The sequence below is a fragment of the Penaeus monodon genome, chromosome 24 (assembly GCF_015228065.2).
Source record: "Penaeus monodon isolate SGIC_2016 chromosome 24, NSTDA_Pmon_1, whole genome shotgun sequence".
In the NCBI taxonomy this organism is placed as follows: Eukaryota; Metazoa; Arthropoda; class Malacostraca; order Decapoda; family Penaeidae; genus Penaeus; species Penaeus monodon.
The window spans coordinates 7,875,804-7,876,015 of record NC_051409.1 but is presented as its reverse complement, the minus strand read 5'-3'; the positions used below and the strand labels follow the sequence as shown (position 1 = coordinate 7,876,015).

The following is a 212-nucleotide window of genomic DNA, read 5'->3' as shown; positions in this document are numbered from 1 at the left end:
ACGGAAGGAAGAGGGGCAGGTGGAAAGGGGAATCCCCGAGAAGGCCTTTGGTCTCGGCTCACAAGATAGAGAGTCTTGGAGGTCACTATTACGAAGGTGTTCTTTGTATAGGGGTTGCCGTACACAGAAGGGCGTTTGTGAAGTGTTTGGTTCGGTTCGTGTATTGAGTTTGCTTTTGTGATGTACGGACGGCAGGCACATTCACAAACACG

General features: G+C 50.5%; 1 protein-coding gene across 1 annotated transcript in view; it reads left to right on the top strand.

The window, feature by feature from the left end:
* LOC119588540 (galactosylceramide sulfotransferase-like) overlaps positions 1-212 on the top strand; it is a gene marked incomplete at its 5' end in the record, with an annotated part of 93,994 nt that overhangs the window by 70,645 nt on the left and 23,137 nt on the right. The window contains 1 exon segment of the mRNA XM_037937180.1: positions 1-81. Coding sequence (XP_037793108.1) covers positions 1-81 — 81 coding nt within the window.